Here is an 18660-nt window from a genome sequence, read left to right as displayed (position 1 = left end):
TCGATTTTTTTTTCCCCTCAACTTTAGGTGGACTAACTAACTACATAATCAGGCACATGTCCAAATATGGTAATACTACGTCATCTGCGGCTTCGCTTCCCTCTTCCTTGAGCACACGTCGTGCAGACCCAGTTTTGAGGTTCCTGCTCAAGTGATACGCAGGGCACCCTCCGACGATGGCGCTACTACTAGACCACAAAGGGACTTGTTGAGCTTTGTTGAGCGCGTCGATTCCTGCCTTGTTCCTGCCTGTCATGGAATCCTTTTTCGCTTCGATCGTCCAAAGTCATCGGAATTGTCAGGTTCGACTTCTGCAGCGATGGCAACTTGAACTTGAGGAACAAGTGATTCCGCAACAACTTCCTTTGGATGCCAGTGTATCATCCCATCCATGTTCTGATCCACTCCCCAACCCAACACTGCCTTCAGCAGCCTGTTCAACTTCGCCTCCCAGAGTTCCTCAGCATCCAGGCTCAGGTCATCGAAATTCTTGGGGTCTTCTTCGAAAATTGCAAGGGGATCATCAGCTGATGCTTCAGGAACGCTCTCTGGTAGGTTATTGATCAGATACTATTTTGCAATGAGTTTGCTGACTGGCTGTCCAGAGAGCGGCATTTTATGAATGTCGGGGGGGTAAGAGGTTAAACTTGTCCCACGAGGGTTGAAGGGAGGCCACCAGCGTTCTGACTTGAGAGAACGATAATAGTCTGTAGTGGTTAGTCGTGAAGGGAAGAGATTCTCTCCACAGAAAGGGTCTATAAAGCATGTCGACTCTGGTAAAAGTCGACGCACCATTGGGATCTTGACGATTGTTGCACGCATACAGAAGTAGGCCATAGATAAGCATTAAATTCCTGGTACTTTTCGACAAACAATCTACTGCTTAGACATTCCACCCCTTCAAAAAAAAGACATCAGCTCAATCCAGCAGAACGAGAAAAAAATCGACAAACCTATTAACCATAGCCAACTTATGCGCATCCTCCCTCAACTTCAGCACAGGGCTATCCCCTCTAACAATCGCAATAACCTCCCTCGCAAGTCGTTCCTGCAACGTCCTTCCACTCATCTTCCCCTTAACCTCCGCCAACAACCAATCAATCCCCTTCTTCGTCCTCTGCCTCTCATTCAGCGGATAAGGCCTCACTTGACTCTTTGACCCCGACTTGAACCTGACGTTCCTTACCGCAGGAGACGCCATCAGGATCGCAGAGCGTAAGATGGGAAGGGCGGGTGCGCGCGTGTAGGTGTGGATGTAGAGCAGGGTGTCGGATGTTATTTTTGCTGCTTTTGAGTAACGCCCGTTTTTCATTATGGAGGTTGTGAGGAGGTGGAGGAGGGGGTCGTGGGCTGGGGGGATGTCGTAGAATGCGGGTAGCCTGGAGGATTTTTGGGATAGGGCTAGTGCGGCTGCTGCTTGGCCTGCTAGGGAGTCTGCGGGTGGTGTGGATGGTTGGCGAGGTGCTGGTGGTGGTGGGAACGCGAATACGCCTAGAGCTTCTGCGTTCAAGTCGATGTTGGCTCTTCTTGGGGTCATGCTTAGAGCGCGTTGTAGAAAGGTACGTCGGATGCAGGAGATCCTGGAGAACATTATGGTGGTACGAAAGGACCCAAAAATAACACGTACAAAGAAATGAAAGGATCCACAACACCATCTGTCACCGATGCTTTCTTCAGTTCTTACGCTATGGATGCTATTCCTTACAAGGACCCGAAGCTCGGGATCACATTTGAGATGTCGATGATGCAGTGGAGGACAAGCTGACTCAACTGTCCAAACCCGGACTGTGATTACATCGGAAACGGTTGGGGTGACTTGAAACTTCACGTTCGCGCCACCCATGGCAAACTTATGTGGTCTGTGTTTGGCCTTCTGGATTTGCTGAATTTGCCTGACCTTCACAAAGTGAGCTTTGTATTCGAAGCAAGAAGGTTTTTTTGCCCATGAACATGTATTATATCCACCGAATTTGCTGCCCGTCCATCTCCCGTCCATGCACCATCGTCCAGGGAAGACCACACTGGAAGATGCGAGCCAAATAGAGGGTGGCATACACCCCCTATGCGAATTTTGTCGAAAGTGTTTCTTTAATGGCGATGAATTGTACTCTCACATGCGAAAGAAGCACGAGGAGTGTAAGCGGAATGAAGTTAGAGATCAATAGTGCGTCGATCTCTGCGCGTCCTGCTTCTCCCGAGCTGACACGATCACGCTGCAGTTTCATCAATTACGAGAGTTTGGTGTGTCTCGTCTCTCGGGTCATTGACCTGACAAAACTAATTATCCGTCTTAGGAAAGGCACTTCAACAGCATTCACCATCCTTGCACACAAAAAGAGTGCCAAGCTCAAAATTTCGTCGTTTTCAACTCCCCATTGGACCTCAGAGCTCACATGGTAGAAGTCCACGGAGGAAAACATGAGCTCATGAGACAAAAAGGACGCTAGAAGGGTGCCCGCTGAAGAAGTAGGCCATGGGGGGCGGCACGGTAGAAGAGATCGGAAACGAGAGCGTGAACACGAACCACCGTCTCAATCACACCGGCAGCAATTACAAACGGCCCCTCCACCGCAGGCCGTCGCTCTAGTCATTCGACCGCCGGGAAGCGGGAGGCCTTTGGAGGCGCGCTGACAACCGAAGGAAGTAGTACTCCCCAGGCAACCTCCAATAACAATACTCCTGGTCACCACATGCCGGAGATGCAGATCCTGCTGTTAGAGTGGGGTGTATTTTTCTACCGTGTGGAACGATTTCTAATAAAATTTCGCAGGAGAAACGCCCTTTTCTTGACACGTCTGGAGGGCCAAATGGCACTCATCAATGTATCGTTACCGAGGTGCTTGGACCTAGCATAGGCGCTGATGTCGATGAAGTCTACGATGAGGATCGGTACCCGATAGAAATAGCGAAGATGCTTGTCGCACAAGTAATACGCGGAGTCGCGTACCTGCATAGCTGCGGGGTTGTCCATGGAGGTAAGCGAAGTCAGGAAGTCTTGCATAAGTTGATATCGATTTTTTACAGACCTTCACGTTGGAAACATTCTGTTGCGTATACCCGGGATTGAACGGATATCTTATCGCCTGGGCGAACCATATAAAAGGCCACTCTCTGTCAGAGATGGCATACCAGTTACATGCACCCCTCACGAACCGAAGTATGTCGTCCCGTCACCCCATCGGCTGGAACTGCTCCGGCTCTGCCTAAGCTCCCCAGAAACAGTACACGTAACAATATGCGATTTCGGGGAAGCTTTCCTGTGGGACATCTAACCCGCGATAACCCAGCTTAACACCCCTTGCGTCTACGCCGCACCGGAAATCATATTTAACGATCACGTTAGCCCTGCTGTGGATGTATGGGCACTGGCTGTCCTCATTCACATAGTTCTGAGCGGAGGATATCTTTTGTTCAATTCGTATCACGGGATTAAACAGGAGGTTTTGAGGGAGATGGTATTGACATTGGATAAACTGCCGGATAGATGGTGGACCAAGTGGGAAGATAGATCACAATATTTTGACGAAAATGGTATGTTTACTGGGGATAAATCGAAGTTACCGGTAGTCTCGGGGAAGTTCCTAAAGATGCCTCCCAATAGGATGGAAGGGAAGGAACTTGAAGAATTCGAAAGGGTTATACGTATGATGGTCTCTTATGAAGTAGTGGATCGGATTTCGGTAGCTGGGGTTGTACGACTAACGCCGAAAAGTTGGATGAAAAGTTAGTATATTGAGTATACCTGTTCAATTAGTTAGCGGTATTGTCCAAGAGAAGTCATGGTTCTGGCTGATGGTATGGAGATAAGATCGTCATTACAAGATGCGGCCATACATTTCACGAGTAATGTTCAAATTTTCCAATAAAGCTACAAGTCATCGAGTGAGCGTACTGAATTTCTGTAGCATGCGGCGTGTACATGTTGTCCATATACCGCTAGTAAGTAATGCTAGATGAGCAAAGAACTTGAAGATCGTAAAATGAGACTTCTGACCTTGATATCAGACCCAGTCTGTACCAAAACCTCCCGTATACTCATCAAAGTAGATTTCCTGGACTGATACAATTAGTCGTAGAATTGAAACGTCTTGCATGTGGAACGAGCTAATCTCTGTACGCGATGTGCTCCGCAAAATCCACGAGTTCGACGGGATGTGGTCCCGGATATGAGTTCGCACTGCGCCGGTGCCGGATGGCTGCGCAAAGGATGGCCTACCTCGACAACCTTCACCAGAATCACCACCCAAAATTATTATTTGAGTAATGTACGGAGACCAGACCTTACCTGTAATGCGATCGATGGAGGCATCGCCGAGCAAGTGGGGTAAGTTAGGATTACCATTCTAGCGTTTATTCTAAGGGAGATCAGAAAAGCTCTCAAGCAAAATAAAATGTTCGACATACTTGGGGATAGAGATCGCATACACAGAAACCCGCAAGTTTTGAATTTCTTTCAACAAGAATGTTGGGTCTAAATAATAGACGTTCCTGCGGCCGTTTCGTCTCACAGGCATCACATTGGAGTGCAAATGGCTGGTTCAGCAATGTGCAAATCTGACAGGCCCACTCGGAGTTTGACCTTGCTAGGGGTGAGCTTGCTCTTGGTCTTTGGTTGCTCATAGAATCATTTCGAACAGGAGTGGCCTTCAAGATCCTGAATTTGGTGCAGCACCAACTTGGCGCTCACTTGCCGAGGATGAAGATGGGACCGCGATAGCCCTTGGGACGTCTTCCACCGTTCCACGATGATAACATCCGAATCCGAATCATCGTCCAAAGTCAAGTCAATGACCTTATTCTCGATACCTTCTCTGGCCGCCTTCTCGCGCGGAGCCAGCTTGAGAGCCACACGACTTTTCGCGTGCCCTTCTTTCAGCCGCCTAAATCACAAACCATATTGAACACCAAAAGAGAAAGCAAAGGAAACAAACTCACTTCTGCAGCCAGCTGCCTGGGGGCCTTCCCTTTCGTATCAATTGTTCCTCCCAGACGGCCGCCACTACCCAACACCCTAGATGTCCTCCGCCGCTTCTCCGCCGCTTCGAGGGCCTTCGCCTTTGCCAGATGAGGTGGAAGATCGTGGGAGACGTTGGCGCCCAGTCGCTGGCCTTTGGAGAAGAACCCCTCCCCGGCGTATCCCGACCTCTGTAGGGCGTCGTATTCATCTTGACGACCTGAGAGGAATTTGTAGAATTATCGTCATGTGGGCCGTGTACGTTGTGCGTGAGCTAAGTAGAAATGTGAATATATAGGAATGAGGGAGGAGTTGGGTGCGAACTCCATGCAGCATAGTTTGGACAATGTCTTCTTGATCGTAAAATGTATCTGGACTGAGTAGAATATTATTACAGTTGCGCGTGCGTAACATTGACGCGTCATCTCCACGTGACGTGACCTCAATTAAGAATTCCCCTTCGTCTTTGCATTCACGGTCCTCAAAGGCGTGACAACCCACCGTCTCCGATTCCTCGCCTTCTCATTCACCACCCTACCCACAACCCCAATCACACGCACCTTCCTCCCAGCCTCAGGAGAATCATCCACCTCCCCCTCTTCCCCCCTCTCCTCTTCTACCACATCGTCCTCATTCAAATCAATATCCCCATTGAACACCTCCTCCGGCGTAGCCTGCGGCGCTGCACGGCCCCACGAAATGGGCGTGAGTATCGTAGAAGTCAAAAACTCGGATGCGTCGTCGATCAAGGTCCGTGGCTTGCGCATCGGGATCGAGGTGAGCAGGTACATCTTTGATTTCCATGCGTTGGAAGCAGGCGCGTCTGGGGGTGGGTACGCAGGGTCACACGTAAAGTGGACCGTTATCTCCCCCGTTTGCTGGGAGTAGCTGAATTTGGGCAGGGGGTGCGCGTAGGCGTTTGGGAACGGATGAGACACGGGTCGCCGATGTCGGAGGACGAGGCGGTCCTCTGGGTTGGGTATTAATTTCAGCGAGGATCAAGGGCAGTAGATACGCACCTTCGACGTCGACAGCGTGTCCGGCAGACCTGGAGCACAAGGCCCCAGAGGTGTCAATGAAGAACACCTGCAGCACGATTAATTAAGTACATAGCCTGCATATACCCGGCTAGATAAGACGAACCTGATTGTTGGTTGCTGGATCTCGGAAACCTAACCGACATGAAACCAACACTCAACAAAGTCAGGAGGGTTAGATACATACTTTCCACTAGAGACTTTTCCTTCTCCGGCCACAGCGCAATCTCAGTGCCATCCTCGATTTCATCCATAGTCACATCCAGCAGCCTGGCGCACGCCACTGAGCGAATGACAAAATAGCCAGGCGGAAAACCAGATGTATCGTCTGCAGTCATAATTTACAATGAGAGAGAGAGAGAAAGAGAGAGGTCTGAAGGCAAAGCGCCCAAAATGACTCGGATCATGTGCTCCCCATATACCCGCCAAGCACGCAAAGTAGAAAAGTATACATTATGTATATTTCGAAGGGCGTGAAAAATACAAGTGGAAAGTGTGTGTACCGTAGGTAGGTAAAAACGTATTATTTCGGTCAAGCGCAGGACAAAAAACGACCACCAGCCTGCTCTGTTCGTTCGCTTTTATCGAACGCTCAACAGAATGAAAAATGAAGGAAAAGGAACCCGAAATGAAAGTGACCGAATAGCAAAGGGGCATCAAAGGGGGGCAGGTGAGGTGAGGTGTGAACACAAAGACCTATGTGAAATTACGAGAGAAAGAAAGAAAGAAGGCAAGCAGAAGTTGGGCAGATGGCAAATCAGGACAATCACTCCGCGACGACGAGGTTGCCCATCGCCCTCTGCGCTTCTCTCATGGCCTGATCAATCCCACCGCCCTGAGAAGGACTGGTCCCTGGACTCCCATTGCCGTTGAGAACTCTAGGGCCAAGCCCTGGGTGCCTTACGCCCAACGCCGCTCCCAACATTCTCTTGCCAGGATCACCGATCCTCGGCGGGCTGATGGTGGTTTCATTCTGCGCACTCGTCGCGACGATCGCCGGGTCAGGAGGAATCCCCGAAGCCGACTCCCCGAGGGAAGAGTTTATCAAGGAATTGAGGGTAGGATGCATAGGCAAGGACGGCAGGGTAGGCGACGGTTCACGGCCGTTCGGGTGCTGGTGCTCCGGAATGGCAACGTGTTGGCCACTACTCGTGCTGGTGTGGCTGTTGGTGCGGTAGTTATTCGTCGTGTTCCCACTAAACGACGAACCGGACGTGCTGCGGGCGTTGGGGAAGACGGAGATGGAAGCAGCTCGGGGGTTGTGGGAGCGAGAGGCACTGGGTCCGTGCTGTCCGCGAGAATTGACGGTCTGAATGACGGTCTGGGCGTCTGGCCCATCGTATGGTTTGATAGTGGCAGAAACCCCTGTGGTTGCAGAGGTCAAGATGGGGGGAGGGAATGCAATGGTGCGCAGATATGCGCGCTTGGCTGAGAAAGAGGAGTTAGAGCATGTTTTAAAAAGACGAACCAATTCAGAAACTGACCAACAGTAGCATCTTGGAACACAATCAACAGGCTAGTGTCATCCCTCCACTTGATCTTGAAGCCACCATTCTGGCCGTCATAGTCAGAAAATGCTGCTTGAATATCTTTGGTCTTCAACTCCTTGGGAAAACCTGTAAGATAAAGGATACGGGTCACTGAGGCGGACAATCCAGCGAGTGAGGCTGCCATTGGTGGTCGGGCGTTTGGTAGGATTCCGTGAGGTGGTGTCGAGGTAGAAAGACCTGGGCTTGAGCGATAAAGAAAAGGATACTGGTAGAGATACTGGTAGAGATGACAAGCGAGTGAATCGGTTGTGTGGAAATGATATTACAGCGAGAACGCAAGAAAGGTGAGAAAAGACACAAATTATCTCTCTGAAACAACTTGGACTTGTCACACAGTCACAGAATAAAGCAAATTAGATTCCATGATACAACAACATTTCATTCTCAATCAATCATCATTATCATTACAGCTTGTCGTAATATGTGTCCAGGGCCGGGATTTCAGGCTAGAAAGATCCGCGTTAGCAAACAACCTCTTTGCAAAAGAACACTCGTCTCACCTTGAGGCCCTTGCGCGTACGGATCTTTGTAACAAGCTCCTCAATCTTGCTGCCCTTGTCGAGGGGTGCTGCAACGTATGCTAAGTCACTAATGCCCCCCATAACAAAGATGCGACTTACTGCCGTTCATCGTCTCCCAATGGTCGAACACACTCTGGGGGAACGCCTGGCCAGCGGTATGCGAGCGCAGCTCACCGTTGAAGCCGAATGATTCAGCGACAGGCAAGTAAGCCTTGACCGTAAACATGGGTGTTCCAGGCCGTTGTTCTTCGCTGAACACTTGTCCACGACGCTTGTTCAAACACGAGTAGATACCACCGATGGCGTTCTCAGGGCACTGGATTTCGACTGAATAAAAGATAAGTTCGATATCTATATGCGAAAGGGTAAAATATAATACCAAGATAGATGGGCTCCTGGAGACCGGGTGTGGCGAGTAGGCAGGCAGCATAGGTCGCGCGACGCATTGTTGGGATAATTTGACCTCCTCCACGATGGATGGCATCAGTGTGCAACTGAAAAAAAGCATCAGTATCCACACATCCACAACCAATCTATAAAACGTACAGTAACATCAAGAACGTTGACACGAATGCCACGCATGTTCTCTTCACAAGTAACACCCTCCTTTGTCGCCCATTGGAATGCAGCAACACATGAATCCTTGATTTCGTTCAAGTACTGCACACCCTTGGTGACATCGACCAACAAATTGGGACCAGTGGTATCAGGACCGAAACACCAAATTTTCCTGGCATCAGTGACATCCCAACCGAAATCGTCAGCGAGCATGCGGGCTCGGATCTTGAAATCGTCACGGGAATTAATGGTGCCAGCCTCAATTGCTTTCGTGAGCTCCTCATCGAGGGGCATGGCCTTGACATAGAGACGATTGTGCTTGTTCTGCGACTTTGATAGAGCGACAATACTAGACTCGGCTTTGACAGTCTCACGGTAGGGGACGACAGGGTCAGAAATCTTGAGTGGAACACCGGCGTGATCATCTTGCAGATCCTGTGGGGAGTTCGTTAGACGAGGTAAAAATAGCAAAACCAAAGGAATTACCTTCAAGCAAATTTCCAAGTGCAGCTCACCAGCACCAGCAACAATGTGCTCACCAGTTTCTGCAATCCATGCTTGCACGCAAGGATCAGACTTGGAGAGACGCTTGAGACCTTCCACAAGCTTGGGGAGATCAGCCGCATTCTTGACCTCAACTGCGACCTGCACGACGGGAGAGACGGAGAAACGCATGACCCTCATGTTGTGGGCGGTTTCTGAGGTGGTAAGAGTACCGCTCTTGAGCAGGAACTGGTCGATACCAACGAGACCAACAATGTTACCGGCAGGGCAATCCTCAATAGGCTCGATGTAACGACCCATCATGAGCACTGTGCGCTGGATTGATTTGACGAAAAGATCGTCCTTCTTTCCAGGCAAATAATTGGGGCCCTGAATACGGACTTTGGGTCCAGACTTGACTGTGCCGGAGAAGACACGACCGAAAGCGTAGAAACGACCCTTATCGGAGGTGGGCACCATCTTGGAGACGTAGAGAACGAGGGGACCCTTGGGGTCGCAGTCCCTGATGCCAATAGCGGACTCGTCGTCCATGGGACCCTCATAAAGGGTCTCAACACGGTAGCGCTGAGCGGTGGCGGGCGAGGGGAGATTGATGACTATCATCTCCAAGAGAGAGTCACCAGCGGGGAGGAACTTGCGCATGATAACCTTGAGCAGGGCCTTGCCTTCCAAATCGCGCTCATCTTGAGCGAGCTTTACGTCAAGCTTTTCGAGCATCGGGCCTATGGAGTCCTTTTTGAAGTTCATGACAGCATCGAAAATCTTGAAGATGGGGTCAAGGACGAACTGGTTGAACGCGCGCTCCAGGGGCTTGCCGTTCGCATCGGTGCCAACGGTGGTCCATTTGCGGGTGGCGGGGTTGAAGTAGTTGTCACCCCAGAGCTTCGCCATCATCTTCTCCTTGTCCACACCGAATTTCTTGGCATATCGGTTAGAAAATTGACGAAGAGTGAAACCCCATCCGTGGAGACCAGAACCGAAAGCGACGGTTCCCTGATCGGGGTAAACCTGGACATCACCAAGGGCGACATCATGATATGTGGAGATGATGACGTTGACATTTTCGATGGTACGTTGGAAAGATTGGTAGAGCGACTCCTTGTCTACTTGAAGCTCGAGAAGAGCACGATCAACTTTGTTGATGATAACGACAGGTTTGATACGTTCTGTCAGAGCTTGACGAAGCACGGTTTCCGTTTGCACGCAAACACCCTCAACACAATCGACAACAACGAGGGCACCGTCAGTAACACGGAGAGCTGCCGTCACTTCGGATGAGAAATCAACGTGACCAGGGGAATCAATCAAATTGATCAAGAATTCATTGCCTAGTTTGAGAAAAAAAAAATTGACATTGAAAAAAAAAACAATCAAAAAAAGAGGAGAACATACCGATAGTTTTTTGTTTAATGGAGATGAGATCCTCCTTGTCAACTTCAAAGTACATAGAAATAGCAGTCGACTTGATGGTGATACCACGCTCCTTCTCATCTTCTCTTGTGTCGGTAAAACGCATGTCACCAGCTTTTGCCGACGCAATAATTCCGGCTTTAGAGACAAGGGAATCGGTAAGAGTGGACTTTCCGTGATCGACTGCGATGACATTCAGAACTGAGCCAGATGAGACAGAGGTTAATAAAACTTACCGTGAGCGATAACACTCATGTTACGGATGTTCGTGGGCTTGTCCATGAGCCCACGGACCTGATCTGTTCAATTACGTAGATAAATACAAGTTCTGGAGACGATAGAGGGATGCTCAAGAACTGACCTACTGTGAAGTTACTGCAGGATCAAAGACATCGATTAGAATATCGAATGGCGACGGTAAACGGCTGACTTACACCATGATGTCTGGCTGTTAACAAAAACAGATGGAAAAAGAGTACGAGGAGAGTATTTTAAACAGTGGGGAGCACACTGTTGACAGTCGAGGATAAGGTTTCAACTGATAAATCTTGTCTTATCGATCTTTTTAGGCTTCACGTGACTCATTTTCTGATGAATTCGAAAGGCCAAGGGATTCGAACCAGTCGCCTCGTAAACTCGAAACCAGACTAGCTCTATGGGTCAGCTCCTGATACTGCAGCAAGAATGGCTATTCAACAACGGCCACAGATGTAGCTCCGCACGAACCCCTATCTCATCCAACTTGCGTTCAGTTTCGGCATCCAGGCAATAATCTTAAAGTTTTGAGGCTTCCACTCTTGACTGGTGTAATCCTACCTTTGTTATTCACTATATCACCGCATGTCTTCTCGTGATCGCCATGCTCATGGACACATAAATGTTGACATGGATTCAATTATCCCTCCCCGGAATATAGTTCCCAAAAATCCGAAGCACTTAATACTTGCTGGAAATTTCCGCACGCGAATTTGGTGTCATAGTATCCCCAAATTACCACTTCAATTATTGTTTACTACTTCTCGGGGGTGAGATGTCCGTGTTGCTCCTGAACGCACTGGGTTAGACCTTCGCAAGTCGGCAAGAAGAGACAGCTATAGACCAGCCTCTTTCGCAGGTAACGTTCAGGTTCAGTGACCTAGAGTAAGAATCACGTCGTGGAAGGGGACCAGTACTTGAAGAAGCGTACGATACTTGGAGATGATATGAGATACCGTCGGGGTTGGATATCCATCACGTCGCTCACGTGTTGCGATTTCGATCAGGCTCGAGTCACATTGGCGTCTGGCTATAATCAAAGCCGGCCTTTGTAGCAAAGAAGTAAAGTGCTCACCAATGTTGAATCCCCAACTTTTTCCTCTCGAAGTGGACCCTCAGACGGGAGAGCCATTCCTTCGTTTACGGCATCATAAATCCATCATCCTCACTCCTGCGCGTTGGGATGACGCAAAACAACTTTTGGAATACATGAACGATCCTCGTTTGTGTGTGTGGTTGAACAGCCCACCATTCCCATATCTCCCGGGTAATAAACCTCTTCTGTTTATCTTCAGAGGACTTTTCAACTGAAAAGCCCGCAGAACACGCGGAAAGTTGGTTGGGGAGGATGATCGGCCCTTCTAGAGATATCCTTCAAGAACTGGAAGAAGCAAAGGAAGTTGCGGAATTGAAAACTGTTGAGGATTGTCCTGTCCACATCATCCGAGAAGTAATGGATGATGGGACACAAAAGCTCATAGGAAACGCCCATATGTTCCGATACAAAAATGGCGAGCTGGTGTTGTCGGATGGCAGCTGGACGGTGGACTGGGCTGGGAAGGCCAAACGGGAGGAAGAAAACGGAAGTCGCAAAGCTGGCGACCCAGAAATCATATGGAGTTTTGGGGGTTGGTACACCTTTCGTCGTTCTTTTGCAAAATACAGTTCTTCATGTCCTTATTAGACTGGCTCGCGCCAAGCCACCACAATCAAGGAATTATGACCGACGCGGTGGAAACCCTGCTGCATGACTGGGGCGTACCAAGGATGGGAGTGCGGCATATGATTGCGGCGGCATTCGAAGGCAACATGGCAAGCGTGAAGACCTTCACAAAGAATGGCTTTGACATGGTATACACATCAAAAAACCACTTTGAGGTGAAAGGAAAGATGCAGGGGTTGCACGTTCTGGAGTGGAAAGCTGCGGAAAACTTGGATTTGATTTCGTTTAATTTCAGACCATAGTCGGGTTTCACAAATTTCTCCTTTGCATTTGGGTTGTGGACCATTGTATACGGCAAATTTTCTGAGACTAGCCTCGATAGCCAACAACGCTGAAGCGAGACATCTTGGAGAGAGGAGTTGCGTGAGAAAATACGCGTCCACTGCCTTTAACGATCTTCGGTTGATCCTCGCTTGAATCCATTTCTTTCCTTGTCATCAACCATGCCACCTCGAGGTAATGAAGGTCTGGATTTTACACCCATCCTCACCCATTATCTCTTTCTCTTCACCTCTGTTCTTTCCATTGTGAGTCAATGCTTGGTCGTCACGCTTCTTGTTTGCCCAAACACCTCCTAGCTTGCCTGGTTCATAGCGTTCATCTCTCAGTGTTTTGCTCAAGCACAGCGTGCGTCTTCTCAACTGACTGTCCGAGTATTTCTCTAATTTTTCGAAATAGTACATGGTGGGGTCGGCGTCCTATGGTTCGCAATCTTTCTCCAGCTCGCACTCATCGCCGGTGTCCTGTTGACACTGGCGACCGATTCAATATCCATGCACCGTTTCCAAATATCTACCTTTGGCGCCGTCGCTATCGTCTTCGCAGTAATAGGGGTCAATCAAGGCATTTTCACGGGTGCTGGTTCCCTTGAGGCTATGGCCGCTGGCTGGCTTATCCTCGCCATGTGCGACATCCTCTGGGTTCTCTATTTTACATCGGAAGAAGATTCCCTCGCTCTATACATCTTCAACTCCATGGGCACTGGTGGCCTCACCCCTCCGTCGCGTCGTCGGAGGACACGTACACAATCTTCCATGCACAACGTTCAGACGGGCAATGGATACACAACCAACTATTCCTCCGGCGGTGGGATCGGATCAAACGACGCATATGACCCAGCCAAGGTGGGGAGCGGAGCGTTTGGCAGCACAAACAATGTCATCAGGAGCCAGGGTAGTTTTCAGGGGAGTCTGAACGACGGCATGACGAGGAGTGTTGGAGGCACGGGCGCAGGGAGTATACACAACCAACCAAGCGGTGCAGGCTCTATCGGCGGCGCCGACAATGGCCCTAACTCTCCGCTCATGGCGGGCATCGGAGCGGGAGGGTCCGGCGGAGGATCTGCAACGGAGGCAAATCCCCCAGTTGATGTCTACTCGTACAAGGCAAAGGCGCTGTATGCTTGTAAGTATCACCTGCGGAATCTCACACTGCCATTTACTGACATCCTTCCAGATGTTGCTAACCCAGACGATCCAAATGAAATATCCTTCCAAAAAGGAGAGATTCTCGACATCGTAGACAAGCAAGGGAAGTGGTGGCAAGCAAAAAAAGGAGATGGAACACTAGGAAGTGAGTTTCGAGCGTCAATTTTTTGTGGTGAACTGCCTCATTGACCCTTTGTGCCCTCCGCAGTTGCACCCTCCAATTATTTGCAAATAATCTAAAAACGCAATCGCGGTGTATCTCGCACGCCCAGTGTTCTCATACTTACGCCTAGCCATCTACGACTATTTACGTCCGCCCCATCATGCTTTTAATTCCCATGGAGACAACAAGATCATTTGCACATATAACCCCCCTTCCAAATTCCGTTTATCCTTGCTGTATTCTCCTTCTGCTTGGCACGCGTTCTGGAATTTGGTTTTATATCTTGTCTCCATCTTGATTCCCCCCTTCTGCAAATTTGTTTTCATGCATATGATTCCTGATACCATCTACGGTTTTTTTATCTATAGCACATTCCACTTGACTCCCAGCTTGTTACTACGTGCATGAACGACGTGGCAACGGGGCACAACTCCTCCAAAACATATACTTATACGATATGTGCTTGTTGTATACCAAACTATCGGTTTTCTCATGTCGTTCATCTTTATGGGGTTAGTTGCGGACCGGGCTCTGGTCCGAGAATATCATCGTTCAAAAACTACTGGTCCAGCGTAGCGATACGCATATCTCACAAGTTGCAAGTGCTGCAACACTGAAATTACTTTGCTCACCTTGTTGCTGCAGGATATACACGAGCCATGGTCCTATCAGTGTGCCGAAGATGTGCTACCACCATAGTGAACAACGCGCTCGGTATCCAACGAGATACAAGTGATGTTTTATGTGATGCAGACTCCGTAGCACCAAGCTTCGGCGCTGGTGCACCCGATACCCAGCGAGCGAACCTAGACGCAGAAATTGACGTGGTGGATCAGCTCATTTTCAAGCTTCGCGTGGAGCGAGCACGACTATGCAAAAAACGAAACACGCTGTCACCCATATCCCTCTCCCTACCACCCGAGATCCTATCCGAGATATTTCTCTATGCAGGTCTTCCGGACCTTTCCAGCAAATCGGACAACTCCACCGTAGTGCCTCTGCTACTTGGCAAAGTGTGCACTGCATGGCGGCAGATTGCGTGGTCCATGTCCGAACTTTGGTCGAGCATCGATATTCGGGTGTCGAGGAAGCGGTCAGATACACAGGCTGCGCTACTACGCGAATGGCTAGAGCGTTCCGGCCAGCGTCCCCTATCCATTTCCCTAACCTCCGAAAACGGCGAACATACTTGGAGGGATGCGCTGACGCCCATTGCAGTCATTTCCGAGTTGGCCTCCGTATGTTACAAGTGGCAGAAGATAGACCTATTCCTGCCAGAGGCGTGGTACGAGTGCCTCAGCAAGATTGGAAATCACCTCCCGCTCCTCACATCCGTGATGGTGCACCCTTCAGCAAATGAATTCATTCCTCGGTCTATGCATGCGTTCAGCGAAGCACCTTTGCTTCACGAAGTCTCCTTTTCCCATTACTACCTCCACGATGTCAGTCTACCATGGGGACAGCTAACGAAGCTCAAAGCAAAATGTATATCCACAGACGAATGTCTGGAGGCCATCCAGCGGAGCACACAATTGGTCGAGTGCCATTTCGAGGATGTATACCCTCCAGAAGATCAGTTTCCACTTCCTCCCAGTCCCGTCGTAAATCAGCACCTGAAAATTCTGCGGGTGGTCCTGAGCACGGGAACGGTGATCGCGCCTCTCCTCGACCGTCTCACTTTGCCTTCACTCCACAGTCTCGAAATTTCTTCAGCGGAACAATCCATATGCGAGACGCTCATCACTTTGGTCGAGCGGTCGTCCTGTCCCCTTACACGGGTTAAACTCTTAGGTGCCACCGTTCTAGAGGAGGACATGATTTCCTTACTCAAAGCTGTGCCCACTCTTAGTGAAATGACTTCGCATTGAGCGCAACAACCGTCGTTTTCTTCGCAGACTATCTGATCGTACTTGATCGCACTCAAACGTTGCTGCCCCATCTCTAGGAAGTTGATCACACTCATGACCAGCCACGGAGTTTGGTCGACCTTCACCGCAGGTGCAAACCACACAGTTGCTCTCTGAAAAAGTGACAAAAACTGATATAACGATGCGATGTTCTCGCAATGTACTTACCTACAAGGTTTCAGTGGCGTTATTCGTATACGATTCTTACACTGTTATAGGCCCTACACATTTGATGAAGGAAATATAGAGAGGCATGGCGACCAGCGAACTGTTGAGATCCTGAAAAAATGTATATTGATATTTAGATGCTCTTGTTGTGCTATTACTACACTAGAATTGTATGATACCCTCAAGCGGGTTGAGGATAAGGACTCTTCGAATTAAATAGTCAACATACTCACCATCTCAACGACGTCTTCCACCTCCACCACTGCCAAGAACAACAAGCTTAGCACCCCGCTTCTTCCTCCCACCAGTACTGCTCTCAAGCTCATGCCACGCTTCATCCATGTCCCACTGCTCAACTGTCGTCGCACTCACCCCACGATGGGACCCAGAGGCTGGCCGACCAGCCTGTGAAGGCGTCGAATGCAGAGCAGACGCAAAACTTCGCGCACCCCATGCACCGGTCACAGGCGGAACCGTAACTGGTTCAGGTTGCACTACGACAACCGAAGACCCCTCCAGCGCTGAAAAGTCCTCTATCGGGTATTCCGCCGGCCCGAGTGAAGTGGACGTCCAAGCAGAGGAGACAGCAGATTTGTGCTTCTCCCTTTCCCTTTCCTCAGCCCTGGTACGTGCACGATCGTCCTTCCTGCCCTTCTCCTTGCGTCTTGCAGTACGCATCTTCAGTGGACCTTCGAAGTTCTTCAAGCCCTCCGAACTCACGACACCCTCAAGATCAGCTTCAATGAACACAACGTCGGCGCCTTCCGGCATGTGTGCGAGGTATTTGCACCGCTTGCGGAGATCGTCGTTGACAGTGCCCTCTGAGAGACTCTCTACGCGAATGGTTATCGAGTCGGGAAAAGATTGATAACCCCCAAAGTGTGACAGCAGGATCCTGATGTCTAAGGGGTGAAGAAAGAGAGGAAGGCCGGATGCCGCTTGATAATAGTAGTACGTTGATGTTGTTGGTGGTGGTGGGTTGAGATTGCGACGCTGTTTGGGCGGGTTGTTACGGCCCTGCAAAGTTCTTGGGTTACTTTCCTTCGGAGAAGCTGCTGCTGCAGGAGTGGGAATAGGTGTGCTACCCCCCGACCTAATGGAAAGAAGCTCATGCGGTACCTCTGAGATGGGTGGATGAGCGCGAGCTGCTTCTTCCTCCTTTTGGCGACGAGAATGGAACGACAAACGTTCCTCGATTTCCTGTTGACCACGTCGGGCTTTCTCGATCTGCTCTTTCAGTGCTGAGGTTTCGAGTGCAGCAGCCTTCGCAATCTGATTTCGGACTTTCTGTTCCGCACCATCAATGAAGCATACACCTAGATCATCGTTCATTTCGACAAGCAGCCTGCGCTCCGAAGCAAGTTCGTCGAGGTTCCTTGTCAAGTCAGAGATGAGATACGCTGGTGTCGCGAGCATAAACTTTGAAAAGCTGAAGACATCGGGGAGAAAATGGAATGGGGCTTGGTGAGGAGGGAGCAGGTCAGAAGGCCAGGTGGGCGAGCGTGGCAAGGCTAAGGTGGTAATCTGAGGACGCTGGATGAGCCTCATTCGTAGCGATGAGCCTGCCCGGGGAACAGTCTCAAAGGTGTTATCTAGTGCCGAAGAGGATGACGAAGCCTCCGCCAGAGGCTCGTCGATATCTTCGTCTACCTGAGTTGGGCCGTCGTACCATTTGACAGTCTTTAACTGTCGTTCGTTGACAGAGTCAAAGCATATCGGGCATCGCGCCCACTTGTTATCAGATGTACTCAAGTAGTGCAAAATGCAAGCGAAGCAGAAGACCTGTGTCCATGCCCCAGTCAATCAGCCTTTGGACAGAGAGAGACGAATTTCACTGACATGACCACATTTAGTCATGCGGGGTGCAGTGGGGGGAGACAGGCATATTGGGCATGTTGTAAGCCCCTCTCCCTGTCCAGACGAATCTCCTGTTGCAGAAGCAGAGGCCAGCGCGGAGGAGCGAGGGATGATAACCTGAAGGATGTCCTGCCACTGGAAGAAGCTGCAAAAAGATAGTATAAGTAATGCAAGATGACCCGGATTGAAATGTACGTGCATGTCTGGGTCTGCGAAGTGCACGGTGTAATCCCCGTTTGGGTTCATGACGAACCGATACTGTGCATTGACGAACCCTACGCATGAGTGTTAGATGAGATGAGTAATGATAGGGAAAAACACATACGCTCCTTGTTCCATACACCTTGGGAAGTACCGGACTTCCTACTCCTCCTCGGGATGTTGGTCAGAGGCCTTGTCTGCCGTGGAGGAAGGGTGAAGTTAAGAAGATGATTCAAGTTGACAGATTGGTTTGCGGCCATCTTAGAAACACGACTTGGGGTGTTTGGTTGCAGGATAGGAGCGCTCGTCATTGGATACGATAACGGCGACAACGAGCGTATGATGTGCAATGGCTCGCTCCCCTTGAGTGGGAAGCGTTGGGGAAGCCAACGACCGATGTCATGACCATGACCTTGACTATTCAA

The 18660-nt window shown here is 49.8% G+C and overlaps 10 protein-coding genes across 10 annotated transcripts; 4 read left to right on the top strand and 6 right to left on the bottom strand.

Annotated features, from left to right (window-relative positions):
- Nucleotides 1-952: 952 nt before the first annotated feature.
- LACBIDRAFT_162354 (uncharacterized protein) lies at nucleotides 953-1387 on the bottom strand (the record flags this gene model as incomplete). Its single annotated transcript, XM_001873431.1, has 1 exon — nucleotides 953-1387. A coding segment is annotated over one exon (435 nt), but the record flags the coding sequence as incomplete, so codon positions are not given.
- Nucleotides 1388-1994: 607 nt separating this feature from the next.
- Nucleotides 1995-2447, top strand: LACBIDRAFT_301307 (uncharacterized protein; the record flags this gene model as incomplete). The annotated part of the gene is made up of 3 exons (XM_001874061.1): nucleotides 1995-2164; nucleotides 2220-2241; nucleotides 2295-2447. The coding sequence occupies 3 exons, from the start codon at nucleotides 1995-1997 to the stop codon at nucleotides 2445-2447; spliced, it is 345 nt and encodes a 114-aa protein (XP_001874096.1).
- A 1554-nt stretch (nucleotides 2448-4001) lies between these two features.
- LACBIDRAFT_301306 (uncharacterized protein) lies at nucleotides 4002-4620 on the bottom strand (the record flags this gene model as incomplete). Its single annotated transcript, XM_001873430.1, has 2 exons — nucleotides 4002-4343; nucleotides 4405-4620. The coding sequence occupies 2 exons, from the start codon at nucleotides 4618-4620 to the stop codon at nucleotides 4002-4004; spliced, it is 558 nt and encodes a 185-aa protein (XP_001873465.1).
- Nucleotides 4621-4624: 4 nt separating this feature from the next.
- Nucleotides 4625-6329, bottom strand: LACBIDRAFT_320940 (uncharacterized protein; the record flags this gene model as incomplete). Its single annotated transcript, XM_001873429.1, has 6 exons — nucleotides 4625-4880; nucleotides 4936-5174; nucleotides 5515-5924; nucleotides 5974-6040; nucleotides 6098-6126; nucleotides 6179-6329. The coding sequence occupies 6 exons, from the start codon at nucleotides 6327-6329 to the stop codon at nucleotides 4625-4627; spliced, it is 1152 nt and encodes a 383-aa protein (XP_001873464.1).
- Nucleotides 6330-6757: 428 nt separating this feature from the next.
- Nucleotides 6758-7665, bottom strand: LACBIDRAFT_301302 (uncharacterized protein; the record flags this gene model as incomplete). Its single annotated transcript, XM_001873428.1, has 2 exons — nucleotides 6758-7419; nucleotides 7476-7665. 2 exons carry the CDS (start codon nucleotides 7663-7665, stop codon nucleotides 6758-6760), a joined length of 852 nt encoding a protein of 283 aa, XP_001873463.1.
- Nucleotides 7666-7945: 280 nt separating this feature from the next.
- LACBIDRAFT_301301 (uncharacterized protein) lies at nucleotides 7946-10973 on the bottom strand (the record flags this gene model as incomplete). The annotated part of the gene is made up of 10 exons (XM_001873427.1): nucleotides 7946-7987; nucleotides 8042-8109; nucleotides 8162-8389; nucleotides 8442-8556; nucleotides 8609-9055; nucleotides 9107-10452; nucleotides 10517-10717; nucleotides 10771-10833; nucleotides 10896-10909; nucleotides 10969-10973. The coding sequence occupies 10 exons, from the start codon at nucleotides 10971-10973 to the stop codon at nucleotides 7946-7948; spliced, it is 2529 nt and encodes an 842-aa protein (XP_001873462.1).
- An 893-nt stretch (nucleotides 10974-11866) lies between these two features.
- On the top strand, nucleotides 11867-12854 carry LACBIDRAFT_301299 (uncharacterized protein; the record flags this gene model as incomplete). The annotated part of the gene is made up of 3 exons (XM_001874060.1): nucleotides 11867-12056; nucleotides 12112-12417; nucleotides 12474-12854. 3 exons carry the CDS (start codon nucleotides 11867-11869, stop codon nucleotides 12752-12754), a joined length of 777 nt encoding a protein of 258 aa, XP_001874095.1. The 3' UTR covers nucleotides 12755-12854.
- A 101-nt stretch (nucleotides 12855-12955) lies between these two features.
- Nucleotides 12956-14468, top strand: LACBIDRAFT_186951 (uncharacterized protein; the record flags this gene model as incomplete). The annotated part of the gene is made up of 5 exons (XM_001874059.1): nucleotides 12956-13039; nucleotides 13091-13139; nucleotides 13191-13916; nucleotides 13968-14084; nucleotides 14148-14468. 5 exons carry the CDS (start codon nucleotides 12956-12958, stop codon nucleotides 14177-14179), a joined length of 1008 nt encoding a protein of 335 aa, XP_001874094.1. The 3' UTR covers nucleotides 14180-14468.
- A 293-nt stretch (nucleotides 14469-14761) lies between these two features.
- On the top strand, nucleotides 14762-15970 carry LACBIDRAFT_301297 (uncharacterized protein; the record flags this gene model as incomplete). The annotated part of the gene is made up of 1 exon (XM_001874058.1): nucleotides 14762-15970. One exon carries the CDS (start codon nucleotides 14762-14764, stop codon nucleotides 15968-15970), a length of 1209 nt encoding a protein of 402 aa, XP_001874093.1.
- A 444-nt stretch (nucleotides 15971-16414) lies between these two features.
- On the bottom strand, nucleotides 16415-18546 carry LACBIDRAFT_301296 (uncharacterized protein; the record flags this gene model as incomplete). The annotated part of the gene is made up of 4 exons (XM_001873426.1): nucleotides 16415-17959; nucleotides 18017-18179; nucleotides 18234-18309; nucleotides 18360-18546. 4 exons carry the CDS (start codon nucleotides 18544-18546, stop codon nucleotides 16415-16417), a joined length of 1971 nt encoding a protein of 656 aa, XP_001873461.1.
- Nucleotides 18547-18660: the final 114 nt, after the last annotated feature.

The sequence above is a fragment of the Laccaria bicolor genome, genomic scaffold (assembly GCF_000143565.1).
Source record: "Laccaria bicolor S238N-H82 LACBIscaffold_1 genomic scaffold, whole genome shotgun sequence".
Classification (NCBI taxonomy): domain Eukaryota; kingdom Fungi; phylum Basidiomycota; class Agaricomycetes; order Agaricales; family Hydnangiaceae; genus Laccaria; species Laccaria bicolor.
Note: the sequence above shows the minus strand (reverse complement) of the source record. Positions and strands in the feature narration are given on the sequence as shown.